Source organism: Bos mutus, chromosome 23 (genome assembly GCF_027580195.1).
Source record: "Bos mutus isolate GX-2022 chromosome 23, NWIPB_WYAK_1.1, whole genome shotgun sequence".
In the NCBI taxonomy this organism is placed as follows: Eukaryota; Metazoa; Chordata; class Mammalia; order Artiodactyla; family Bovidae; genus Bos; species Bos mutus.
In genome coordinates this window covers 42,408,086-42,430,611 of record NC_091639.1, presented here as the reverse complement: position 1 = coordinate 42,430,611, position 22,526 = coordinate 42,408,086, and the positions used below count along the sequence as shown (strand labels likewise).

The 22,526-nt window shown below is 49.5% G+C and overlaps 3 protein-coding genes across 5 annotated transcripts; all 3 read right to left on the bottom strand.

Moving 5' to 3' along the window:
* Positions 1–179: 179 nt before the first annotated feature.
* Positions 180–3,472, bottom strand: ZBTB22 (zinc finger and BTB domain containing 22). 3 transcript variants are annotated; one of them, XM_070360850.1, is made up of 3 exons: positions 3,381–3,472; positions 827–2,761; positions 180–206 (listed from the first exon to the last, which is right to left on the bottom strand). In XM_070360850.1, the coding sequence occupies exons 2-3, from the start codon at positions 2,690–2,692 to the stop codon at positions 204–206; spliced, it is 1,869 nt and encodes a 622-aa protein (XP_070216951.1). In that variant the 5' UTR covers positions 2,693–2,761; positions 3,381–3,472; the 3' UTR covers positions 180–203. The 3 variants fall into 3 exon arrangements, with proteins under 3 accessions (XP_070216951.1, XP_070216949.1, XP_070216950.1); XM_070360848.1 differs by having other exon boundaries at positions 180–2,761; XM_070360849.1 differs by lacking the exon at positions 3,381–3,472 and adding an exon at positions 3,104–3,143 and having other exon boundaries at positions 180–2,761.
* Positions 3,473–4,114: 642 nt separating this feature from the next.
* Positions 4,115–8,226, bottom strand: DAXX (death domain associated protein). Its single transcript, XM_014476891.2, is given in 8 exon segments — positions 4,115–4,366; positions 4,558–4,777; positions 4,935–5,406; positions 5,558–5,801; positions 5,951–6,165; positions 6,293–7,121; positions 7,273–7,406; positions 7,409–8,226. Coding segments are annotated over 8 exon segments (2,244 nt in total). The 5' UTR covers positions 7,479–8,226; the 3' UTR covers positions 4,115–4,306.
* Positions 8,227–11,774: 3,548 nt separating this feature from the next.
* SMIM40 (small integral membrane protein 40) lies at positions 11,775–12,852 on the bottom strand. Its single transcript, XM_070360978.1, has 2 exons — positions 12,662–12,852; positions 11,775–12,018 (listed from the first exon to the last, which is right to left on the bottom strand). The coding sequence occupies exons 1-2, from the start codon at positions 12,850–12,852 to the stop codon at positions 11,775–11,777; spliced, it is 435 nt and encodes a 144-aa protein (XP_070217079.1).
* Positions 12,853–22,526: the final 9,674 nt, after the last annotated feature.

The window sequence follows — 22,526 nt, the reverse complement described above, 5'->3', positions numbered from 1 at the left end:
AGCCCCGCCCAGGCCTCCTGGATCACCCAGCGCTGCAGAGTCCGGGAGTCTTCCCACACCCGAGGCGCTCCCGCTTGTCCCCCCCAACCCCAAATCCACTTCCCTGAGAACCATTACTCCACCTTTCCCCACCTGTGCCCGGTCCCAAGCAGACACATCGGGGTTGTCGGGAAGCCAAATGAAATGACCAATAAATATTTTAATCACTGTTTAGAAAAAATAAGATTTAAAATAAAAACCTGTACTCCTACGACTTAGTCCCTCGTCTCCATCCCCCGCTCTCCCCAGTGAGAATTGAGTTGGGGACCCCCAAAGTGGGGGAGGAGAGATTAGGGTAGAAATAAAGGGCACATCCTTTTGGGGGGCAGGCTATATTCTAGGACAAGGGTGGGGCTCTAAGGCCTGGTCCCTACAACTACACAAACACAGACTTCAGGTACAGACTACAACCACCTGACCCTTGACCCAGTGACTCCTGGATGCTCAACAAGCCCCCTCACCCCACCCCCACCCCCACCCCACATGCGCCCTACTCGGGAGCTGGGGCTTCTGTGCACCCATCTGCAGGGAAGGAAGGGCTGAGTTACAGGGATACTTTGGGGAGGAGGGGCTGAGGAGTGGAATAGGGTAGCCCATGATGCGACGCGGTTCCCCTTCCAGGATATATATACACAAGTCCATAGAGACAGGAAGACAGTGTGTTGGGAGATCACGTAGGGTCCACAGTGCCCCAGATTCGTGACCCCTAATCTCTCTTCCCGGAAAGCTACCCCGGTGGGCCGCCCCTTCAGTTTGCTCCGCCGCCCCCACTGAAGCCCATTTCCACCTTGTGGACACTGAGCGGGGACCAGACGCATCGGCTGGACGGGGGCGTGGCCCCACTCGCCTCATCGCCGCTGCCCCCGCCGCCGCCGGGGGACTCTCTCTTGGGCTGCAAGGCCGGTCCGCTGGGCCCGCCCCCGGGGCCCGGTCCACCCCCGCCCCCGCCGCCTAAGTGGTGCCTGCGCTCACAGTGTCCCCGGTGGCGCATGAAGCTGTCTCGCCACATGAACTTCTTGGCGCAGACACTGCACTCGTAGGGCTTGAGACCCGTGTGCGTCTTCATGTGCTCCGTCAGGTGATGCTTCATCTTGAACTTTTTGTTGCACACGGGGCAGTCAAAGGGCCGCAGGTTGAGGTGCATGTTCACATGACGATCTCGCATGCTCTTGTGGGAGAAGGCTTTCCCGCAGTGGCACAGAAAGATCTTATTTCCATCCCCACTGCCTGTCCCTCCAGGGGTCCCGCCAGTACCACCTGGCCCGCCCAGGGCCCCTGCCGGTGTGCCCCCCAGGGTCACCGCCCCGTGTTCAGCTTGGTTCCCTGGTGGCTGTGAGGAGGAGGAGGAGGATGAAGAGGATGGGAAGACTAGGATCTGGTTGCCCTGCATGTCCAGTGGGAGCAGGGGCCTTGGAGGGTGGGCTGGAGCATAGGATGAAGGGGTTGGTCCCCCTGAATCATCAAGCCCTGCCCCAGGACCCCCACCTTCATAGGGACCAAAGTCATTAGAGGACTCACAGAAATTAACCTGCTCCTCTCCCTTGTCCGGAGGCTCAGACAGGGTCCGGACATCACTTATGCTAAGGGTAGCCTCAGGTCCTCCCCCTGCTGGAACCCCGGAGCCACCCCCCAGCTCTTCATCTTCGTCATCCTCACAGGTCAACACCAAGTCTTCCTCCTCCTCCTCCTCTTCCAGGTCTGGGTCTTGCGGAGCCAGGGGTGCTGATGCTGGGCAGTTTCCACCCCGCTTCACATATACCCAGTGTTTCTGTGGCACAATGCTGGGGGGTGTATAGGTGGGCCGGCGGAGCCCAGCCCCAGGGACCACCGCACCCCTCCCATCCCCACCGTCATCACACAGCTCATCTGCCTCCAGCAGCAGCTTGCCAGAGGTAGCACCCCCACTGCCAACCACAGGGGCAGGGAATACAGGGCCACCCGTGCGGCGCTCCCCACTGCCCACTGCAGAAGCTGCAAAGGCCTCCTGGGAGGAAGATGAGAAATCAGTGGACTCCCGGGGGCTGAAGTAGTTGCTGCTGCTGGGGGATTGATTCTCACTGGCCCGGCTGGAGGCATGGGAGCGCACGGAGCTCACAGTGGCAGGGGCCACCGTGCCCCCACCCCCTGAAGGGACCCCAGCACCAGGGACAGTGACCGACGTGGCTGCAGCAGTGGTGACGGTGGTGGCGCTGGCTGAGGCCCGGCCCTCTCGGAGGAGTTCAGTGCACTTATCCACGATGTGCCACATTTGGAGCACAGACCCCACTGTGAGGAAGTTAACAATGTCAGCAGCAGCCATGCTGAGGCGGCCAGTGTAAGCTGAAGCCAAGACAGTCTCAAAGGCTCCTGGGTCCATGACGCTGGGCAGCGAGATGGAAGTCATGCCCTTGAGTAGGACCTGGTCGTGGAAGTAAGGGGAAGAAGCAGCCAGGACAGCACGATGAGCCCGGAACTCCCGTCCCTGCACCCGGATGGACACATCACAGAGCTGGCCCTGCAGCCGCTGCTGATTGAGAGACTCCAGGAGGGCACTGGTCACCTCTGGGAAGGACACATGTACCACCGCCGCTGCAGGCAAGGGCAGTGGTGGCGGGGCCAGTGATAGAGGCAGGGGGAGTGCTGCCCCGCTGGGAGACAGAGGAGATGGCTCCATGGTGTGGAGGGAAGGGGTACCCCCCCAGCCACAGGAACAAGGGAAGGAGGAGGGCGGCCGGGGGGGTCTCTGGAAAGAAAAAGAGAGACGAATGATAACATCTCATAGTGACACAGCCCTTTACAGTTTAAAAACACATTCACATTTATTATCTGGGTAACCCCCTACAAGGACACTATAAGGTAGGCACTCCTCTCAACCCCATTTGACAGATAAGGAAACTGAGGCTCAGAAAGATTAAGAGATTATCCAAGGTCACACCATTAAGTGGCAGCACCCACAAACGCAGGAGTCCTAACTCCAAATCCAGTGCTTTCTTTGGAGGTTAGAGAAATAAGGTACTCCTGGGGACTGGGGTGCCTCCCCTCAGAAATTCCCATTTGCCTGAGAGCCCAACTTAATAAAATTTACCTTACTGGGGTTTTGTACACTTTTCTTGGGTGGGGGGACAGTTCGGTTCTGGCATCGAAAACCATTTCCCTTTAGGCCATGCCCCTGGCTAGCCACGCCCCTTGCCCCCAGTTATCCCTAATCGCCCAGCTCAAGACCCGCCCCGTGGCCTTTTGGCTCCGCCCCTGAGTACCCCCGCCCACATAGGACCCCGCCCCCCTCTGCTCCGCCCCAAGCGGTACTTCGACCTCCTCTCCCACCCGGAAGGCGCCCCCCAACCCCGCGCGTCCCCGCTTACCGGGCCGCGCGCCCCCGGGCCCCCCCCACCCCTCACTCGGCGGCCAGAGCCACAGCCTGGGCCCCTCCCGCCGCCATCTTGCGCCGACTCCCTCCGCCCTCCGCCTCCGCTCCGCCTCCCGCCCCTCAGGCTTTAAAGGCACAGGCAGGCACCCCCGCCCGAGCCGCTGGGCAATACTCGGCCGACTCGGCCACTTCTCCTTTAAAAAACGGCTGCTTCATTCCACCTTAAAGGTACCACGTCTCGTACGCCGCTAAGGACTCCGGACTCGGGTCAGCCGAAGCTCTCATTTCCCTTTAATTTAGTAAGCCTGCCTCTTCCTATTGGCGATGGGTCTAGGCCTTCGCTGCTTGGGCTCCGCCCCTGAGCTGTGGCCATTAGCGCGTTTACGATGTCTAACCGCCCCGGTCGCCCAGATTCTGACAGTCCTCCTGAAGCTCCGCCCCCCACCTCTGGTCTTGGATTGGCTAGATAACCTTGAGTCGGCCGCTGATTGGCTTTTTTACTGCTGCCGCTAGAAGTGGGAAAGAAAAGCACATTCAGGAGGCTGAAGCACATTTTAGTGCCTTGCAGAGGGCAAGGAGCCCTGAGGATGAGAAAAACTCCAACAGAGGCGTGAAGGCAGCTGGACAGGGCAGATCCAGGGCTGTCCCGGGGGAACGGCTAACCCTGAGCCAGAGCACAGCTGGTGCCAATCACCAGCTGGTGAGGGCGGGACAAGGAAAAGACAGGGATACAATAAGAAAAGAACTTTATTGTTTATTAATGTTTCTATGTAAAACTTAAGCTTTGTTGTTGTTGTTGTTTTTAAAAAGAAACCACCAACAGGCAATTAGCTCAGTCCATCCCTTCCTCAGTCATGTGCTTCCTACCATCCTCCAAATACGATCCCAAACATTTTGGGGTCAGGGAGGAGGGGGAGGCAGTTAATCAGAGTCTGAGAGCACGATGATCTCCTCGGGATCACACTGTGTCGCCACACTCATCTACAGGGGAATGAGAGACAAAGAGTCAGAAAGGTCTGGAACACAGTGAAGCCAGGGAAGGACTTTATCAGAGATCAAAACTTAGGGTGGGAAAAAAGAGAGAGGGAGGAGGTAATGGGTATAACATTCAGAGAACCCCAAATGAATGATGAAAGAGAATGAAGTTAGGAAACACAGCCACCCCCTCTTACCTTATAAGTACCAGGCCTGGAGGGTTGTGACTGGGGAGTGTGGGACAACCGGGTTGGAAGTGGGCTACAGAGGGAGCTGGTCACCAAGCCATGGCTAGGAGAGTCCACCCTTGTTGAGGAATCAGCAACTGGAGCCATAGAAGCCAAGGGGGAAGGCGGGCTGGGCAGGGTATGTGTCTTCTGCCCGTTCTTCTGTACTGCCCTTTGCATTTCCACATGGCTAGAGACAGAAACATACATGGGAGGAGGGTTGTGTGTGGAGCCTGAGGCTGGAGGGGGAGCGTGCAGTTTTTCCCCAGACTCCTTTCTACAATATTTCTCTCAGAAAGCCCCTTCAGTCCCTCCATGGCTTCCCTCTTTCTCCTTGTTGCTGTTACCTCTTTCCTAATGGCCCAGCTTCTGTTTGCTTCTCTTTCCGAGATTTCTTGCGGGGGGGACTGGAATCCCCCCAAGTGTGAGGAGAGACGCCTCCATTGAAGGAAGTGGAGGTGACCATGGCGGCCCCATTCTCCAACACAGTGGTGAGGAGGTCCTCTGATTTCTTGGAAGAGGAAACGTCCCTCTCCTCAGGGGAAGGGGTCGTATCCAGGGGCAAGGCTTCAATCTCTAGCTCAAAGAGCTGAGACATAGGGCTCTCTTCCTCCAGGGGCAGCTCCTCGAGGTGCTCTTCCCTGCTTTCAGCAACTACACTGGAGGGGGCCGGGGGCTCTTCTGCCAGTGAAGATGGTGACTCTGTGAGTCTTTTGTTTTGCTGCTCCTCTGAAGACCCATTTTTCCCTTTATGAGGTTCCAGGTTCTTTTCAGTGGAGATCGGTAGTGGGGACACGGGGCTCTTATCTCCATCCTTCTCTGGAAAAAAAAAAAAAGAAAAAAGAGCAGATTGGTAGCAAAAGAACTGGGGGAAAGAGTAAGAGAAAGAAGGAAAGGATCTCAAAGAGGGGGCTCGTGCCCAACAGAGTAGAGAGAATTGACACAAGAGAAGACTGTTTCCTTGACATACCTGCTTTCTCCTCCTCCTCTTCATCGTCCCCCTGACCTTCCTTCATCTGTTCCAGATCCTCCTCTTCTTCGGAATCTGTGGCCTCATCTTCTTCCTCCTCATCTTCCTCGTCTTCCTCCTCGTCTTCCTCCTCGTCTTCCTCCTCTTCCTCTTCCTCCTCCTCTTCACTTTCCTCATCTTCTTCATCATCCATCTCAGCCTTGGAAGTGGTAGGACACTCCTGGGATGCCATCCCACTAGGGCCCTGCAGAGAACAAAGGAGTTTCCTGAAGGAATCTGTTGCCCCATTCTCAAAGGAATGCTTCTTGAATTCCTTCTGCACATGCCACGATCAGTTACCCCAGACTCCCTCCTGGCCAGTGCAGGGGAAGGACAAGGTCTCTCCTTTCATACCTCACCAGAATCCAACGAGGATTTGGGGGTATCTTCAGAGTGGGAAGAGGTGGCCTGGGGGAGCCGGGCTCTTCTCTTCTGTCTCTCACTCTCCTCATTCCTGTCTTGCATCATCGCATACTTGGAGATGACCTCATCCAGCCGGCTCATAGCCAAGCTTCGGTTCTCCCGCAGGCGCCGGGCCAGGACAGGATCTGACAGTGCGGGATCAATGCCTGTGTGGGAAGATATAAAGTCAGTGTAGTCACCCAGAACTCTAGAAGTAGGGACTAAAGAGATGCCCCCTCCACCACACACACCTGACAAATGAGGGTTACCAAGGAGTATCTCACTAATGCCTACCTGGCCTATAGTCATCTGTGAGGTGACAGCCAAAGTTGTAGATGAGATCCAGGTGGCGACGCTCCTGTAACCTGATGCCCACATCTCGGAAGGCATCCTGAGCCATGAGCTGGAGCTGCTGTCGGGGGAGGCCAAGGCTGTGCCGAGCAGCTGCCTTCTCTACGGCGCGCAGTACATCTCCATAGTCAGGGAAGGTATCAGGCCCTGGCTTGTTGATGAGCCGCTCAATGCGCCTATTGACCTCTGGGTAGCGGGTACCACGGTAGGGGATGCGCTGCTCTATGACCCGGCCTGTCAGTGAAGAGCAGTCTTTCAGCTCACACAGCCGTCCAAAGAGACGGATCAGCTTACGCTTCAACCTTGCTTCCTGCAGGTAAGTGGAGTCTGGGTCATCCATTTCTGAGAGATCCAACTCCTTTTCTTGAAGCCGCCGGATCTCTGCCACATACAGTGCCAGCAGCTGCTCCAAGCGCTGGATCTGCCGCCGGGAACCATGGGTCCTTGGGGCCTCAGAGGCAGTGGTCTCAGCATTTGGGTCCGAGGAGGGGTCTGTGGGAGGGTTATTCCCAGAGGGCTCACTAGAGGTGGTGGCAGCAGGGGCCAGGTTCAGCTTCTTCTTGGCTGAGTGGGCCTTGAGAACCGTGCAGAGCTCATTAATGTAGACATAGAGCTTAGCTGGCCGGTTCTGGGCCCGAGAGAGGACCCGAGAGAGGATGTTGCAGAACTCCGCCGAGGCCAAAAACAGAGGGTGGGCCCGCTGCTGCCGGTTATAGAGGAACGGGACCACCTCAGGGTGATCCGCCGTCTGCGTCTTACACAGTGCAAGGAACTGGAAGGTTCACGGGGGAAAAGGGAGGGGAAAAAGATAAAGGATAGGGTTGAGAGAAAGGTGAGGTGGGGTTAGTGGGGGAGAAAGGACAGGAGAGCCAATCAGCCATCCCCCTCCCTGGGGCACGACAGTCTTCTCCCCTAAAGCTCACCTCTTCAAACAGCTTCTCATTCTCCAACTTGTAGCATTTCTTGCCGCCAGAACTACTGCTTCCTCCAGCCCCATGGGGCTGAGAGGAGCCAGGGGCTTCTGCCTTGGGTGAGGCCGGATTAGGGGGTGGGTGGGAGGGCCTGGCTGAGCAGCTGCTTCATCTTCTTCATCATCATCCAGCACGATGATGCTGTTAGCGGTGGCCATAGAGGATCAAATCCCCCGGAGGGAGGAAGTGTTGGGGATTTCGTAATTCCTGCTGGAAGGGGATGGGGCCTCAGACAGAGCCCCTCCAGCATCGCCCCATCCCTTCAGCTCACACGTTTTCCAGTCTTCTTGGGTTTCAAAAGCACCCAGCCATGCCCAACAGTGTCCTTATTGCCTAGCTTCAGCAAGCAGTAGTACCATATGTTTTTCTGGCCCTTTACTGTGGGAGTTCCAAACCTTCTGAAAACCTGAAGTCCCACCCCCAGCTCTACCCCCCACGCCTATATCCGGTCTTTCAGTATCGTTTTCCCACTATTTCTCAGAGTTGGCAAGTTGAGTCTTCCTCTCAACCCCTGGACGACCTCTCACGCTGCACTCCAGGTTCCCTTGACATCCTCTCGAACAGACACCACAACCCCGCTGGCACCACCGTCTTCCCTGTTCGCTCTCTCTCACACATATCAAATCTAAACCCTCACCCCATTCTGAAAGATAACCCCAACTCGGAGACCCTCTGAGAAGGAGGTTCCCTCCCAAAAATCCATTCCCTTTTCTACTTAAATTATCTCTATATTCCACCCTCTGGTGGGTCTCCTCAAACCGAAGCGCTAGGTTGAAGATATTTCACCTCAAGTCCCCTCCTTCTCACCCCACCCTAATTTTCCCCATTCTCTTTTAGTGACCTGTAACCGATCGTGAGCTCCACGCTGGGCTCTCCCGATTCCTCTCAGATTTCAGCCCTGAATCCAGTCCTTCCCCTAAATGAGCTTCCCGCCAAGTCCCCCTCCCCCAGTTCAGCCCCTGGCCGCCCCACTCCCCTTCAGGGATAGGAAGGAAGATCCCACAGCCTGCCCCTCAGACTCAGCGCCCGGGACTCCCCAGTACCTCTCCCTCGACATTCCTGCCCCCGCCTTCGCTCCCCACACCGTCCGGCCCCCACCTCAGAAACGGTCTCTCGAGGCGACCCTCTCCGCTGATCTCAGAACCTCGCATGGTTCCCTCCGTCTTCCTTCCCCCTCCCACCGCAGGCCCTACTCCATACCGGAAGCCGCGGAGTTTCCGCCCACACGCGCTGGGCGCGGCCATATTGTCGCACGGAATCCAGTGCCCCCGTCAGGCAGGAAGGAAGGTAGGGCCGCCCCTCCTAGAGCCTCCAGTGCCGCCCACAGAGTCTGCGGCTCCTTTCACCCTGGCCTGCAGGGGGCGGATTCGTCGCCTCCGGGCGTCTTAAATACCCGAGGGCCGCCATTTTGCCGTACGGCTCTGGCTGCGCCGGGACCGGGGCCCGCCGTCTGTGGAGCTCTTTTCACCCGGTGCTTCCGCGACTCCGCCAATCAGAAACTTCCCGCATCCCGGCCCAACCACCGCTAGTCGCGTGCGGGGAGGACTGATCCACCTTTCTACGTTGGGGAGGGGGGGAGGAAATAACGGAACAGCGCGGGGTGAGGAATTGGGCCCTCCAAGGCTGAACAGGGATGCATGGAAAGGAGGAGTCTCTTAAAAGGGAAATAAAACCTTTTCTATCCGCTGGGCTTTGACAAGCCTTGTGGCGCTACTTTCCTACCTGCCAGGTCCCAGTTTCCGCGGCTCAATCGACTGTACCTGTCATTCCTTTCTATGGTCTGCGCGCTCCCTTGCAGCTGCCCAGAAGCTACTTCTACATCCAGGTGCCTACATCTCCCAATCATGAAGTCATAACACATGCATACAAACGAGCACAACACGCTATACAAATGTGTTGTTATTATTATTGCGATTGTTGGCGTGCTTTCCAAGTTCCACCACAGAACTAATGACCAACCAAGTAGGTGGGACCTAGTTGGTTCTCCGTCGTTTTCTGGAGGGGGTTCCCGAGGCGCAGGCGCTGAAGACAAGGAGGCTGTGCTTTGTCCAGGAGCTCTAGGGCCTGAGGACAGGCGATGTGGGGAGGGGGCTCTGAGCAGAATCTGTAAGAGCTGTGAGAAGAAACGAGGCTCGAGGCTCGTAAAATACCTTGAGTCTCGTCTCCTCCTCTTCCTCTGGGATAGCTGATGAAGGAAGAGAGAAGAAACCAACATTGGCGCCCGCCTCGCCCACACCCTCACCCTAAACCAACTTTAGGGAAACTGGAGGGGCTCGAAGAGGCAAAGCTGGGCCCAAAGGTGAACTTCTGAGGAAACCGGAAAGGTTAACATGGTTCCAATCGCTGAGTTTCCCACATCCTTGAGAATTCCACAGAGGGGGAGCATCTTGCCACTTTCTAGGACCACAGTCGCTTACATCCCCAATCCCTCGGAGTTACAGAACCTCAAACCCTCACTCCCATTAAAGAATCCCACACCACTTTTCTCCAGTCGTCTAAGCCTGTAGTCTTCAAATTGGGGGACATGAAGACTCGCCTAAGGGTACTCGGATTTGGGACATATAAAGGATTAATTTCCAGATTCTCAGTTTTCCCAAAATTTGTTTTCCTGAATAAATGCTTGCACTAGAGCTTCTCCTTCTTTTTCTCTTTTACAATAGACTTTCTCCCCCTCTATTTAAAAAGGAAAAAAAAAAAAAGGTATAGTTCTTAACCATGAAATCTAAGGATAACTTTACCTTGTTTTACCTTGGTTGTTTTTTGTTTGTTTGTTTTGGGACACACGCCCTGAATCTTGCAGGGATCTTAGTTCCCCAACCAGGGATGGAACTGGCCCCCAGCGACAGCAATGAAAGCACCAAGTCCTAACTGATGGACCATCAGGGATTTCATTACCTTGTCTTAAATAAAGAGACATGTAACAATATTGTAATATAATTATCCTCTAATTAAAAAAAAAGACATGTAGCCTATTTCTTTCAAGGCACCATAAACACCATCCTGTCTATCTCATTTTAAATGTACTTTTAATATTAAGTTCATCACTTCATGGGAAATAGATGGGAAACAGTGGAAACAGTATCAGACTTTATTTTTGGGGGCTCCAAAATCACTGCAGATGGTGACTGCAGCCATGAAATTAAAAGACACTTGCTCCTTGGAAGGAAAGTTATGATCAACCTAGATAGCATATTCAAAAGCAGAGACATTACTTTGCCAACAAAGGTCCGTCTAGTCAAGGCTACGGTTTTTCCTGTGGTCATGTATGGATGTGAGAGTTGGACTGTGAAGAAGGCTGAGCGCTAAAGAATTGATGCTTTTGAACTGTGGTGTTGGAGAAGACTCTGGAGAGTCCCTTGAACTGCAAGGAGATCCAACCAGTCCATTCTGAAGGAGATCAGCCCTGGGATTTCTTTGGAAGGAATGATGCTAAAGCTGAAACTCCAGTACTTTTGGCCACCTCATGCGAAAGAGTTGACTCATTGGAAAAGACTCTGATGCTTGGAGGGACTGGGGGCAGGAGGAGAAGGGGACGACAGAGGATGAGATGGCTGGATGGCATCACTGACTCGACGGATCTGAGTCTGAGTGAACTCCGGGAGTTGGTGATGGACAGGGAGGCCTGGCGTGCTGTGATTCATGGGGTCGCAAAGAGTCAGACACGACTGAGCGACTGAACTGAACTGAATATTAAGTTATGAAAATGTGTACAATCTTTATGCTATTTTATCACTTCTGCTCTCATAATAATTGTAATGATAACCCAGAAGAAATATTTCTAAAAACCTAGAGTTTTATGGTCACAAGAAAGAAAAATATTTTTCATCTCAATTATAATATATATATATAAGAAAGTGTGATAGGGGACTTCCCTGGTCATCCAGTGGTTAAGACTCTATGCTTCCATTGCAGGGGGCTGGCCTTAGATCCCTGGTAGAGGAATTAACATTCCCCCATAGGTGCAACCAAAGAAAAAAAATATTTTAAAATGTGATAAACTGGTCAATAAAAGACTTTCAAGTATAAAAGCATAAAATTGTGGGGAAGTCGAATGGTAATAGGAGTTTTAGGAGAATAGAGAATGATGGATTAAGAAAAGGAAAGAGTCCCAATTATATTTTTTAATGAGGGCTAGTGGATACCGTCACTCTGATATTTCAATTCCCCTGGACACACAAAAGATTGATTTATTTTAAAATATTTTGTATATCCCAGGAATTACATCGTTGAAACAATGTTAACTTATGATGATAAAGTTTAGATGCTTACTTAGAAGTGCTTGAGAAGAACAAACTTTTTCAAAATTATTTCCTTAAGTATAGGTGCAGAAATTTTAAGACAGTTGCTCTCAGCTATCCAACTGTCCCTCCAAAGCCCCCAACAGTGCCATTCCCCTCCACCCTGTCTCCCCTCTCACCTCTGTGGCAGGGCAAGTGGAGGTTTAGGAAAGATGGTCACAATTCCAGCTCCTCCTCCTTCTCAGGCGTTCTCAGGAGCCAGTCCTCAAACTTTGCCCAAGGTAGCAGCCATAGCAGCTTACAAACAGCCTCCAGCATCAGCAGTGTCGCGATGAGGACCAGGAAGATAAAGAAGGCTTTGTCCATGGCCCGCCGCAGGGGACCCCTGGGAGGAGTGGGATGTCGGGCAAATGCCAGGAACACATCCTCCTCATCCACATCGCCCTCCTCCTCGGCCATTCTAACCCACAGTCTGACCGCTGGCTTGAGCGAGGAGGCTGGGATGGAAGCCCTTAGTCAGCCTTGCCAGGATTAAGGGGAACGATGTCGGCAAGTCCTGCACCTGCCCAGCTTGACCCTAATTCCCCCAACCAAGAGGAAAAAAGGAGAGGAAGGCCTCTGAGTCTTTGAACGATCAATATAATGTGAATAATCTGGAATAAATAGTTCCTAAACTCTGTCCAGTTTTTGGGCTTCCCAGATGGTTCAGTGATAAAAGAATCCGCCTGCCAATGCAGGAGACACCGGTTGGATCCATGGGTCCGGAGGATCCCCTGGAGGAGGAAATGGCAACCCACTCCAGTATTCTTGCCTGGAGCCAGAACAGAGGAGGCTGCCTATAATCCAGAGTTGCAAAGAGTCAGACACCACTGAGCCACTGAGGACGCACACACCCACGTCCAGCTTTTTAACTTGTGTTTCGGAAACTGAAGTCCCAACAGAAACATGCCAGCTGCAGCTGCCCAAGTCATTCTAGGTCTCTAAGATTAAGGTTCAAGGCATTGGGCCTCTACAGCCCAGGACCTAGTAGCTACTGTGAGCCGGGGTCACTCAAGCACTTCAACACTGCGTGGGGTTGGGGGGATGGGGAGGAACGATCTAACCTAGGCGCGGTTGGGCGGCAGTGCGGGGCGCCGGCGGGGGCGGGGGGCCGCTGTGGGGAGGGGGGGGGTCGTGTGTGCGGGCCGCAGGGGCCGGACAGGGGGCAGCAGCAGCTGAGGCGGCTCCAGTCTGCGTAGGCGTAGTTTTTCTCCAGGTTCGGGGTCGCTGAGCTTGCTGCGCCGAAACCCGGCATGCTCTCTTTGTGACTTCCAGTAGGATTATAACTGGACTGCGGGTGCCCAATCGGAGGTTTATAAAAAGAGAAAGACCGTGGATGGCCAGCGGAGCGACGGTTAACGATAGGGACTTAACTATTGAGGCAATAATAAGGAAGGGTGAGCTGTGCTTGAGGGGCCCTGGTCTGAGAATTGCTGGTGGGAAATGTCAACGAGGACATTGGGACTAGGATTGAAGGCCTTTTCTTAACTCTCTTCCCCAGGCACTGGCCTGAAGCTTCGTGAGGGAAATCAAAGTCTATATGGAGACCTGCCCATAAATTGTGGTTGGTGGGTGGAGTGCAGAGGGAGGAAACAGCCCAAGAGGTAATAGACCTCCAGTGGGTTCTTGCCTGGAGAATCCCAGGGACAGCGGAGCCTGGTGGGCTGCCGTCTATGGGGTCGCACAGAGTCCGACACGACTGAAACAACTTAGCAGCAGCAGCAGCAGGGCCCCTTAGCTAAACTCCACTTTGACCTTGATAAAAGAAAACATTGTTTTGTTGGGAAGACCTTGTTTACCCCAAAGTAGTACAACGGATGTCACAGTTTTGCTTAGAATCAACTCATATTATCGTTTGCTGCCACCACAGGAAACCACATTACCAGTCGAAAGAAAGAAAGAAACTAGATGGGAATCTGAACTAATTATTTATATTTTTAAATCAGTCACAGCTTTATTTTTTAAAAAATTTTATTTATGGCTGTTCTGGCTCTTTGTGGCTGTGTGGGCATTTTTTCCTAGTTGGGGCAAGCGGGGGCGACTCTCTAGTCGCCTATGCATGGACTTGTTATCGCAGTGGCCTCTCGTCTTGCCGAGCGAGTACTGTAGGTGCGCACAGGCTTCAGTAGTTGTAGCACTTGAGCTCAGTAGTTGCTGCTCCCTCAGCTCTAGAGCACAGGCTCAGTAGTTGTGGAAGTGGGCTTAATTGCTCCTCAACATGTGGGATGTTTTCCCCATTGGGGATTGACCCCAGAACCTGTCCCCTGCGTTGGCGGTCGGATTCTTTACCACTGAGCCACCAGGGAAACCCCATACTAATCGTTTATGAGTTGTGTTAATTAAACAAGGAGAACTTTAGACTGAGGTGACTCTGATGCCCTGGTGGTCTACTTAAGCCAAAATCTAAACCTACAAATGCCTCAAGAGAAGCTAGAGGAGGGACTTCCCCGGAGTGGTTAAGAATCTGCACTTTCCACTGCAGGTCCCACCGAGGTGGGTGAACTAAGGTCCCCAACGCTGGATGCGCAGGCCCAAACCCGCTCCCCCCACTCGCCAAAAAAAAGAAACACTGGAAGATAGTCACACACAGCCAAATCGACTAAGCTATAGCCAATCAAATAATTTCCTTTCTTTGCTTCCACGTTTTCTCCATTAAAGTCTTTCCTCTGGGTCAGGTCTGAGGATGTTCAAACTACCCGTGCAGTTGTGCTCCTTTCACATGCTAGCAAGGTAATGCTGAAAATCCTTCAAGCTAGGCTGAACCTACTTCAAGCCGGTACAAGAACCATGTACTTCCAGATATACACGCTGGATTTAGAAAAGGTGGAGGAACCAGACATCAAATTGCCAACATCCATTGGATCACAGGAAAAGCAAGAGGATTCTAGAAAAACATCTACTTCTGCTTCATTGATTACACTAAAGCTTTTGGCTGTGGGTTACAACAAACTGTGGAAAGTCTTCAAGAGACGGGAATACCAGACCACCTTACCTGCTTCCTGAGAAACCTGTATGCAGGTCAAGAAGCAACAGATAGAACCAGACATGGAAAAGCAATTCAGTTCAGTTGCTCAGTCGTGTCTGACTCTGTGACCCCATGGACAGCAGCATGCCATGCTTCCCTGTCCATCACCAACTCCTGGAGCTTCCTCAAATTCATGTCCATCCAGCCATCCAGCCATCAGTATTGGAGTCAGTGATGCCATCCAGCCATCTCATCCTCTATCATCCCTTTCTCCTCCTGCCTTCAATCTTTCCCAGCATCAGGGTCTTTTCCAATGAGTCAGTTCTTTGCATCAGGTGGCCAAAGTATTGGGAGCTTCAGCTTCAGCATCAGTCCTTCCAATGAATATTTAGGACTGTTTTCTTTTAGGATTGACTGGTTGGATCTCGTTGCAGTCCAAGGAATTCTCAAGAGTCTTCTCCAACACCACAGTTTGAAAGCATGAGTTCTTCTGTGCTTAGCTTTCTTTACGGTCCAACTCTCACATCCATACATGACCACTGGAAAAACCGTATCTTTGACTAGACAGACTTTTGTTGGCAAATTAATGTCTCTCTTTTTAATATGCTGTCTAGGTTTGTCACGGGCTTCCCTGATAGCTCAGTTGATAAAAAATCTGCCTGCAGTGTGCGAGACCTGGGTTCGATCCCTGGGTTGGGAAGATCCCCTGGAGAAGGGAAAGGCTACCCACTCCAGTATTCTGGCCTGGAGAATTCCATGGACTGTATAGTCCATGGGATCGCAAAGAGTCGGACACAACTGAGCAATTTTCACTTCATTTCACTAGGCTTGTCATAGCTTTTCTTCCAAGGAGCAAGCAAGTGTCTTTTACTTTCATGGCTTCAGTCACCATCTGCAGTGATTTTGGAGCCCAGAAAAATAAAGTTCTTCATTGTTTCCATTGTTTCCCCATCTATTTGCCATCAAGTGATGGGACCAGATGCCATGATCTTTGTTTTCTGAATACTGAGTTTTAAGCCAGCCTTTTCACTCTCCTCTTTCACTTTCATCAAGAAGCTCTTTAATTCCTCTTCGATTTCTGCCATAAGGGTGGTGTCATCTGCATATTTGAGGTTATTGATATTTCTCCTTGCAATCTTGATTCCAACTTGTGCTTCATACAGCTCGGCATTTGGCATGATGTACTCTACATATAAGTTAAATAAACATGGTGACAATATATAGCCTTGTCTGAATCCTTTCTCAATTGGGAACCAGTTTGTTGTTCCATGTTCGGTTCTAACTGTTGCGTCTTGACCTGCATACAGATGTCTCAGGAGGCAGGTAAGGTAGTATGGTATTCCCATCTCTTGAAGAACTTTCCACAGTTTGTTGTGAGCCACACAGTCAAAAGCTTTAATGTATTCAATGAAGTAGAAGTAGATGTTTTTCTGGAATCCTCTTGCTTTTCCTGTGATCCAATGGATGTTGGCAATTTGATCTCTGGTTCTTCTGTCTTTTCTAAATCCAGCTTGATCATCTGGAATTTCTTGGTTCACGTGCTGTTGAAGCCTCGCTTGGAGAATTTTGAGCATTGCTTTGCTAGCATGTGAGATGAGTGCAAGGCACATTCTCAAAGAATGTTTGAACATTCTTTGGCCTTGCCTTTCTTTGGGATTGGGATGAAAACTGACCTTTTCCAGTCCAGGGGCCACTGCTGAGTTTTCCACATTTATCGGCATATGGAGTGCAGCATTTTCACAGCATCATCTTTTAAGATTTGAAATAGCTCAACTGGAATGCCATCACCTCCACTAGCTTTGTTCCTAGTGATGCTTCCTAAGCCCCACTTGACTTCGCATTCCAGGATGTCTGGTTCTAGGTGAGTGATCACACTGTTGTGGTTATCTGGGTCATTAAGACTTTTGTATAGTTCTGTGTGTTCTTGTCACCTTTTCTTAATATCTTCTGCTTCTGTTAGGTCCATATCATTTCTGTCCTTTGTTGTGCCCATCTTTGTATGAAATGTTCCCTTGGTATCTCTAATTTTCTTGAAGAGATCTCTGGTGTTTTCCATTCTGTTGTTTTCCTCTATTTCTTTGCATTGATCACTGAGGAAGTCTTTCTTATCTCTCCTTGCTATTCTTTGGAACTCTGCATTCAGATGGATGTATCTTTCCTTTTCTCCATTGCCTTTTGTTTCTCTTTTCTTTTCAGCTATTTGTAAGCCTTTTTTGGACTTTTTGGATTTTGCTTTTTCACATTTCTTTTTCTTGGGGATGGTCTTGGTCACTGCCTCCTGTACAGTGTTACAAACCTCTGTCCATAGTTCTTCAGGCACTTTATCAGATCTAATCCCTTGAATCTATTTGTCACATTCACTGTGCAATCATAAGGGATTTGATTTAGGTCATACCTGAATGGTCTAGTGGTTTTCCCTGCTGCTGTTGCTGCTGCTAAGTCGCTTCAGTTGTGTCCAACTCTGTGTAACTCCATAGTCGGAAGTCCACCAGGCTCCCCTGTCCCTGGGATTCTCCAGGCAAGAACACTGGAGTGGGTTCCCATTTCCTTCTCCAAAGCATGAAAGTGAAAAGTGAAAGTGAAGTCGCTCAGTTGTTTCTGACTCCTAGCAACCCCATGGACTGCAGCCTACCAGGATCCTCAGTCCATGGGATTTTCCAGGCAATAGTACTGGAGTGGCTTGCCATTGCCTTCTCCTAGTGGTTTTCCAACTTTCTTCAATTTAAGTCTGAATTTTGCAATCAGGAGTCCATGATCTGAGCCACAGTCAGCTCCCAGACTTGTTTTTGCTGACTGTATAGAGCTTCTCCATCTTTGGCCGCAGAGAACATAATCAATCTGATTTCGGTATTGACCATCTGGTGACCTCCATATGTAGTCTTCTCTTGTGTTGTTGGAAGAGGGTGTTTGCTATAATCAGTGTGTTCTCTTGGCAAAGCTCTGTTATCCTTTGCCCTGCTTCATTTTGTACTCCAAGGCCAAACTTGCTTGTTACTCCAGGTATCTCTTGACTTCCTGCTGTTGCATTCCAGTCCCCTATGATGAAAAGGACATCTCTTTTGTGCGTTAGTTCTAGACAGTCAGGTGGGTCATCATAGAACCATTCAACTTTAGCTTCTTCGCCATTACTGGTCAGGGAATAGATTTGGCTTACTGTGATATTGAATGGTTTGCTTTGGTAATGAACAGAGATCATTCTGTCATTTTTGAGATTGCACCCAAGTACTGCATTTCAGACTCTTTTGTTGACTATAAGGGCTACTCCATATTTTTGAAGGGATTCTTGCCCACAGTAGTAAATATAATGGTCATCTGAATTAAATTCACCCATTCCGGTCCATTTTAGTTCACTGATTCCTAAAATGTAAATGTTGACTCTTGCCATCTCCTGTTTCACCACTTCCAATTTACCTTGCTTCATGGACCTAACACCCCAGGTTGTTCTTTACAGCATCGGACTTTACTTCCATTACCAGTCACATCCACAACTGGGTGTTGTTTCACTTTGGCTCTGTCTCTTCATTTTTCTGGAGTTATTTCTCCACTCTTCTCCAGTAGCATATTGGGCACCTACCAACCTGGGTAGTTCATATTTCAGTGTTATATCTTTTTGCCTTTTCATAGTGTTCACAGACTGATTGAAAATTGAGAAAGGAGTCAGACAAGGCTGTATATTGTCATGCTGCTTATTTAACTTCTGTGCAGAGTACATCATGTGTAATGCTGGGCGGAATCACAAGCTAGAATCAAGATTGCCGGGATAAATATCAACAAACTCAAATATGCAGATGATACCACGCTGATGGCAGAAAGCAAAGAGGAACTAAAGACCTTCTTGATCAAGGTGAAAGAGGAGAGTGAAAAAGCTAGTTTAAAACTCAACATGAAAAAAACTAAGATCATGGCATCTGATCCCATCACTTGATGGCAAATAGATGGGGAAAAAATGGAAACAGTGGCAGATTTTATTTTCTTGGGCTCCAAAATCACTGCAGACAGTGGCCGCAGTCATGAAATTAAAAGACACTTGCTCCTTGGAAAAAGAGCTATGACAAACCTAGACAGCATATTAAAAAGCAGAGACAACACTTTGCTGAAAAAGGTTCGTCTAGTCAAAGCTACGTTTTTTTCAATAGTTCTGTATGGATTTGAGAGTTGGACCATAAAGAAAGCTGAGCGCTGAAGAATAGATGCTTTCGAACTGTGGTGCTGGAGAAGACTTTTGAGAGTTCCTTGAACAGCAAGGAGATCTAACCAGTCCCTGAATATTCATTGAAAGAACTGATGCTGAAGCTGAAGCTCCAGTATTTTAGCCACCTGATGCAAAGAGCCGACTTATTGGGAAAGACCCTGATGCTGGAAAGATTGAGGGCAGGAGAAGGGGGCAACAGAAGATGAAATGATTGGATGGTATCACCAACTCAATGGACATGAGTTTGAGCAAACTCTGGGAGATAGGGAAGTATAGAGGAAGCCTGGTGTGCTGCAGTCCATGAGGTCGAAAAGAGCTGGACACAACTTAGTGACTGAACAACAATACCAACAGGTCTGAAGAGTGTTCATAACCACTTCTGGTTTGATGCAGTACCATTCCATGCATTTTGGCTCAAATAAACTTAAAAATTTTAACATGCTTCAGTTTAACATTAACAGTTATGTGAGCAGGATCTTGGACAAGTCACCTGATGTCATGAAGGACAAATGAAATAAGATTTTCTTTTGGGTAAATCATGAAATGCTGTGTAAATATAATGTATTAATTTCTGATACCCTCACTATGTCTCAGATAAGTTTGCAATAATGCCACCCAAACACCTTCATCATCTCCTTATAGTTCCTTCCCCATGGTAAGTTCAAAACTAGGATCTTGTGTAATACATAAACCCAGCACTTTATTGAATTAAAAAATTTTTGGAAGCAATTTAGAACTTACAGAAAACATTTAATAACAGTACCAGGGACTCTGGTGTCCTTTCCCCCCAATTCCCCATTTGTCAACATTTGGCTCTGTTTGCTTATTTCTCTCAACCCCAATGTAACTGTCTGTTATGAGCTGAATTGTGTTTCTCCAAAATTCAAATATTGAAACTTTAACTCCCAGTACCTCCAAATATGATCTTATTTGGAAATAGGGTTGTTGTAGATGTAATTGGTTAAATTAAATTGAAATCATACTACAGTAAGTGGACCCTTAATTCAATATGACTGATGTTCTTATAAAGGGAAATTTAGACACAGACCTGCATATCATGAGAATATCATATGAACATGAAGGCAGAGATAGTGTTTCTGTTACTGCGAGTCAAGGAATGCCAAAGATTGCCAACAAACCGTGAAAAGTTATGGGAGAGGCATGGTATAGACTTTTCTGTCATAGCCCTGAGAGAACCAATCCTGTTGACACTTAGTTTTCTGACTTCTAGCCTTCAGAATTGTAAGATGATCAATTTCTGCTGTTTAAGCACCCTGTTTGCAGTACTTTGTTGTGGCAGCCCTAGGAAAGTTATATACCATCCTATTCAGGAAATCAATACGAGTATCCAATTCATAGGTACAATTCAGGTTTTATCAGCTGTCCCATTAATGGCTCTGTCTTTTCTGGTCTAGAATCACATATCGCATTTGGTTGTCACATACCTGCAGTCTCCTTCAGCGTGAGCAGTCAGTTCTGTTCAGTTCAGTCGCTCAGTCGTGTCCGACTCTGCGACCCGATGAACCACAGCACACCAGGCCTCCCTGTCCATCACCAACTCCTGGAGTCCACCCAAACCCATGTCCATTGAGTTGGTGATGTCATCCAACCATCTCATCCTCTGTCGTCCCCTTCTCCTCCTGCCCTCAATCTTTCTCAGCATCAGGGTCTTTTCAAAAGAGTCAGCTCTTCGCATCAGGTGGCCAAAGTATTGGAGTTTCAGCTTCAACATCAGTCCTTCCAATGAACATCCAGGACCGATCTCCTTTAGGATGGACTGGTTGGATCTCCTTGCAGTCCAAGGGACTCTCAGGAGTCTTCTCCAACACCACAGTTCAAAAGCATCAATTCTTCGGTGCTCAGCTTTCTTCACAGTCCAACTCACATCCATACATGACCACTGGAAAAACCATAGCCTTGACTAGATGGACCTTTGTTGGCAAAGTAATATCTCTGCTTTTGAATATGCTGTCTAGGTTGGTCACAATTTTCCTTCCAAGGAGTAAGCGTCTTTTAATTTCATGGGTGTAGTCACCATCTGCAGTGATTTTGGAACCCCCAAAAATAAAGGCAGCCGCTGTTTGCCATGAAGTGATGGGACCAGATGCCATGATCTTCGTTTTCTGAATGTTGAGCTTTAAGCCAACTTTTACACTCTCCTCTTTCACTTTCATCAAGAGGCTTTTGAGTTCCTCTTCACTTTCTGCCATAAGGGTGGTGTCATTTGCATATCTGAGGTTATTGATATTTCTCGCAGCAATCTTGATTCCAGCTTGTGCTTCTTCCAGCCCAGTGTTTCTCATGATGTACTCCGCATATGTTAAATAAGCAGGGTGATAATATACGGCCTTGACGTACTCCTTTCCCTATTTGGAACCAGTCTGTTGTTCCATGTCCAGTTCTAACTGTTGCTTCCTGACCTGCATACAGATTTCTCAAGAGGCAGGTCAGGTGCTCTGGTATTCCCATCTCTTTCAGAATTTTCCACAGTACTTGTGAGCAGTACTTCTGTATTTCTCTGGTCTTCCATGAATCACTTTTAAAGAGTACAAGCTTTTCATTTCTGTAAGATGTCTCTTACAGAGACAAACCTCAGTGCATGTAAGGGGAAGAGAGAAATAATGTGCTCCTCTCCTTGCATCACATCAGAAGTTACAGGAGATGAAACCATCTCACTCTTGATGCTGCCAAACCAGTCTGGCAAGTTTCTCTACCATAAAGCCATGACTGTCCCTTTGTAATTCCTAAGTATCTGGCACTTCATCTAGTCTCCATCTTTCTGCTTTATCATCGTTTACTAATGACTCTCATCAGAATAAGCATGATGATGTTTATTAAATGGTAATTTTTTTTATTCCATCATTTTTTCTTCAGTTTTCAGTAAGCAGTCTACTATGAAGAGAAATTTCTTTCTCCTTTCTTTATTTATATCATATGAACTCATGGATTCCTATTTTATTCAATGAATTGTAATCCATTATTATCATATGTATTTATATTATCTGGGCCCATACATTTCTATTTTGTTTCATTAATTGTAACCAGTTACTATTCTCATCATTAATTTCATGCACAAGTTATCCCAAATTTGGGCATCTCCAGGTTCCAAGATTCATGCTCACCAGCCCCTATCACTCCCACAGGAGAGAATGGGAAGCCCATGGGCCTGCTGGTGCAAGTGAAGTTCACAGGCATCTGAGCTGCTCCAGCAGCAGTGCCCCATGGGTTCCTAGCTGGTGCAGGGAGAGAGAAGCGGGAAGCATTTCCCTGATAGTGGCTTGGACCCCTCTACTTGTCATCAGGCACCACTGAGGAGCTCCTGTGCAAGCTGGGCAAGTAGTGAGACATCCTGGTGCTGATAGGGGTGAAGATGAAGAATGTGAAGGGCAGCATCCTCACCTTGTCTCAAGAGCTCGGCGAGAAGGATCACCTGCTGGCCATTGGCTGTGTGTGTGCGCTCAGTCATGTCCGACTCTTTGTGACCCTTTGGACTGTAACTTGCCAGGCTCCTCTGTCTATGGGATTTTTCAGGCAAGAATATTGGAGCAGATTGCCTTTTCCTACTCTAGGGGATCTTCCTGACCCAGAGACTGAACCCAAATCTCCTGCGTCTCTTGCACTGCAAGTGGATTCTTTACTACTGAGCCATCGTGGAAGTCTTGCTGCCCACGGCTGTCATTTGCAAAACGTGACAGAATGTGAACAAGTTCCCTTTTGGCCTTTGCGACTCCCAGACCCCTGTCGGCTTGGAAGAGACCTCGGGCCACTGCTG